The 4,663-nt window shown below is 49.3% G+C and overlaps 1 protein-coding gene across 1 annotated transcript; it reads left to right on the forward strand.

Moving 5' to 3' along the window:
* Positions 1 to 2,462: 2,462 nt before the first annotated feature.
* LOC106119682 (uncharacterized) lies at positions 2,463 to 3,372 on the forward strand (the record flags this gene model as incomplete). Its single annotated transcript, XM_013314792.1, has 4 exons — positions 2,463 to 2,542; positions 2,621 to 2,765; positions 2,852 to 3,019; positions 3,121 to 3,372. Coding segments are annotated over 4 exons (645 nt in total), but the record flags the coding sequence as incomplete, so codon positions are not given.
* Positions 3,373 to 4,663: the final 1,291 nt, after the last annotated feature.

Here is a 4,663-nt window from a genome sequence, read left to right on the forward strand (position 1 = left end):
ATGTAATAATTGTTTTTTTAGTTATAAGCATTGCAAATATATTATGTTCGTAAATTAAGTTTCGTTTTTATTATGTTTCGATATTATATACACAGACATACACTCGAATTATATTAATTGTATGAATAGATTAATGAAAGGCAAATTTTTCACAAAGAGGCTTACATCGTTGCTCCTTCTTATTTAGCTTCTTGGTACAAGTATTTAGGTCTCTTTAACAAAGGTCTATGTGGGACATTCCCTAAACGGGCTCCCCGTAGGCAGCGCAGCGCGGTGCGAGGCGGGGGGCTGCGGCCTACTTGCTTTGTGAAGGAGCTGCGAGGCACTCCGGTAGTGCCTCCACTCCTTCCGGTCTCGGTTATACATGAAATGGCGCAGAAGTAGTGCACATTGCCGTAGATGCAGTTTCATACACGTGCACCGAGTGTGAGAGATAGCATGTAACGCCAACATGCAATACTTTATTTGAAAACATCCTTGACTTTACGAAAATGAGTGACTATTGTATATCGCCACTTTTTAAAATTTCCAGATGTTGACAAGCTTGTAAAAACAAGTTAGTAACTTTATTTAGAAACAATTAAAAAGTCAAATATATCAAGCGCGTCTCCTTCCCTCCCAAACAACGAGCGGGTCACGTCTCTCGGCGGACCGGACGCCCGCGCTAAACAACTATATAAATCAGTCGCTGTCACATTCCGTTACGAATTGTCCCGACCCCCGCTCGGCTACCCCTCGGCCCCCTCGGCCCCCATCTCGCTAATATTAAAACACTTGTTTTCAGACTAAACATCTTATATTGCATTAATTTCAACCTTAATCCGGTGCAGGACAGATTATGTTGATTAAAAAGTACAACAATTGGATGATATTGGGGCGCGCGTGCACGCACAGCTCAGCGCTCGCGGCTTCATTAGCAACACTTTCAAAACTCTAATTAACTTCACTGCTTATTGTGTTTGTAAACTTAGTAAAAAAAGAGATGTCTCGCGGTGCAGAAGTCAGCAGTAAAAGTTGAGGTACGAGAATACAACGATGCGTGGACGCTCAATATAAATAAGATGAAAACTTTATTGATGCCTTAAAATTTATTTTTAAAATATAAAAAGTAATTGCATTCCTACGTTGCCAATATTGGCGAAAGTACAAAAGGCAGTGGTCTCTCAACGCGACACACTTTCCCCGCACCGCCCGCGATCACAACTTCAACGTTGCATTTCTCGCGTATAAATTTTCAGTGGTATAGTTATCAAGGCGGCCGAGCTTTTCATAACAAAGAAAATCTTGTAACAAAACAATGTTCATTTCGGAGTTAACAATGCTTCTATTGTTTCTGACATTATGTATTTCTCTCATACTTTTCAATGAGCGTTAGTGAAATCTTTGTTATATTAACTAAGCGATATTAAATAAAGTTTTGGCCAAAATTAGGAATAAAAGCGATTTCGATTATCGAATATTAGACAAAGACATGTGACAAGGGTGACAAGGTGACAAGGTGACATGCGAGGACTTGTAATAAGAAATGTTTTCAAATAACACTTTCATTTACTGTTTGTTACTTCACAGTTCATAATATGAATGTGTTTGCTGTTGCAGAATAAGGAGGTAAGCGGCGGCGGCGGCGGCGGCGGCGGGGCGTGTGCGCGCGCGCCTGACTCACTGCCGGGTCTCGCGCGTCTCTGCCCCGGCTCCGGCCAGCACTGCCTCGACAGGTGACACGATAATTGAGTAGTGTTACTAGACCTTTTTGTTTTATCCTTTTCCTCTTTCTTTATCTAATAAATCCAGCACCACCAAAACTGCGACTATATTATAACTAACGAAGTCGTCAATTTCCTAAATATTGGTAAGAAAAGCCGGTGACTTTTAACTATACATACCGCTTGTGAGTGAGGAAATAACCATTATCTAAAAGTCAAAATATTTAACTAATTCGCAGGACGTCGGCGCAATGCTCAGCGATGGGCGGAGCGAGCGAGCCACCGGAGGCGAGCCCGAGCAGCTCGGAGGAATCCTCGCCCACCGAGCTGAGCTGCTACCGGCGGCTCGGCGAGCGGCTCGGCGAACGGCTCGGCGAGCGCCCGCCGCTGATGCGCAGGCTGGCGCGCGGCCTCACGCTGCTGCAGCCCTCCGACGACGACTCCACGCCGCTGGTCGCCGACACGCCCACAACGTGAGTGCCCCAAACCCCCGCACATCCGCACAGATAATTAGCCCTTTTCTTTTTACGCGTATCCACAAAAATAGGAAAAACGGAGGGACGGGGAGTCTTAGAGATAGGAATGTTTAAATGTCGTTTGAATCACTTTTGCCGTTTGTTGTATAAAGTATACATTCGTGGATATTAAACGTGGCGCGATCGTCGCAGGCCCACCAACGTGCCGCTGTGTCTGAGCGGCGGCGGGTACATCAACGAGGCTTCGGAGGCGGAGGCGCGCGCGCGGGGCGCCCGCCCCGTCCCGCCGCCGCGCTCCCCCGCCGGCTCGCCCGCGCACAGACACGCAGACTTCGACTTCAACAAGTCTAACACGATCAACAGGTAAATGTGGAACCGATATACCCGGCGCGGATCCCGGCTCGAGTGGTTATTTGTATAGTCGTATGCGACGTGTTGCAGCCCGGCGACCGGCAGCGGCGGCGCCTCGTCGTCGTCGGGCGCCTCCTCGTGCGGCGCCTCGCCCGCCGACCCCGCGCCCGGCCCCCCGCGCCCCGAGCCCGAGCTGCGCCACGCGCCCTGGTTCCAGCAGGGCATCCCCCGAGAGGTCTCCGCGCTCGCAATCGACACGGCACGCTTTCATGTCGCCTCGCCTTCGACCGGGTGTAACGTGCGGTCCGTGTGTGCGTGCAGATAGCGCTGGAGGTGCTGGGCGCGCAGGGCGTCGGCGCGTTCCTGGTGCGCGCGTCCACCACGCAGCGCGGCTGCCTGGCGCTGTCGCTGCGCGTGCCGCGGGACTTCGCGCACCACGGCATCGCGCACTACCTCATCCTGCGCACGCCCAAGGGCTACAAGATAAAGGTCGGTCCGATATTCTATCCATTTTTATTTGCGTCGCTTCAACCTCGGAGCGAGTTGCCGCGCGGTGAGAGTGTGGAGTGACCGCGGTGTCGGATGCGCAGGGCTTCACGAAGGAGTTCGCTTCGCTGTCGGCGCTGGTGACGCACCACAGCGTGATGCCGGAGCTGCTGCCCGTGCCGCTGCGTCTGCCCCGCGCGCCCCGCGCCCCGCGCCCCGACCTCGAGCCCCTCGAGCGCCTTGCGCCCGCACCCCGCGCCGCACACCCCGCGCACCCCGCGCACCCCGCGCACCCCACGCACCCCGCGCACCCCGCGCGCCCCGCGCACCAGCATCGCGCTCCGCTCGACGTGTGAAGTGCGGCCGGCGAACGCGGCTGTGTCTCACAACATAATATTATGTTGCAACAATTTTGTTTAAAATAAGAATAGAAGAAGTTCTGAGAGTGCATCGTCGCAGGAAAATGGCGGCGCGCGCTGCTGCACTCCAGCACTCCAACACTCCAGCACTCCAGCGCTCCAGCGCCGGACACAAGATAGACACAAGCTTTTAGTCGAAATTCTAGTTATATATTATTATAAAATAAACGAACAAACAAGAATTGTGAGTGTTGCGCCTCGTTTGTGTCAGTGAAGTAGTCGCTCCGGTATGTAATAGTGTTAGACATTTTGACACCCAATGCTGTAAGTTTTAGTATTAGTCAGAAACTTTGGTGATGTATCGCCTCCTGTTCGCTGGAGCGCGGGGAGACGTCCTCCGGCCGCGGAGTGCGCTCAGTGCGCTCAGTGCGCTCAGGTCGCTCAGTGCGCTCAGTGCGCTCAGTGCGCTCAGGTCGCAGTTGTTGCTCGGGTAGAGGTAACGCAGAGAGCAGCGGGCGGCATCAGCGAGATGTATTATGTATGTAAAAAGGTAGCACTGTAGGTAACAATTGTTTAAAATTTGAATAATAAGAAGGTTTTATGAATTTGGCAAAGCCATATTTCTGAGTCTATCTTGTGAAATATCTGATTGTTGGTTTGTTTGAAAGAAACAAATTAAAATTATTCAGCCAGTTCTTATCGCAACAAATCCTAACTATTAACAATTTGATACTAACATAAGTCAAACAAGAAAACAAAGTTTGCTTGAAGATATCATCAAATAAACGTAGTAAATGTTATTAACTGCTCGTAGCTACATATATATATTATATATTATGTGAGATGCGTGCATGTAGTGTATCATTGTGAAGTCACTAAATTATTTTATCTTATTATTCCTGTTTATTGTGGGACGTGCTCGGCGGAAATGTTTCTTTGTTCTGTTTTCTGCCTCATGCATCCCGCCACCTGACTCTGCTATCCTCCTCCCGCCTTCTGACTCCTGTCTCCTGCCTTTTGACTCTTTCGGTGTTTTATGTGGAATATTATAATAAAAGCAAAGAAATGTATCCCGACGCCGTGGCCGACGCAGACGACGCCGATGTGTATGTAATCAAAAGAATGTGATAAATATCCATATAGGATGCGTACAATAAGAAAACGTGTATCATATGGATTGTACTTTAACATTAGATGTTTTGTGTCATATAATAATAATATCTAGTTTTTTATTTAGGAGCCGTCACGCAATGGTGCATAGATTTTGTAAACAGCACTCGTTTTACAA

Source organism: Papilio xuthus, unplaced genomic scaffold (genome assembly GCF_000836235.2).
Source record: "Papilio xuthus unplaced genomic scaffold, Pxut_1.1 DF829129.1, whole genome shotgun sequence".
Taxonomy (NCBI): Eukaryota; Metazoa; Arthropoda; class Insecta; order Lepidoptera; family Papilionidae; genus Papilio; species Papilio xuthus.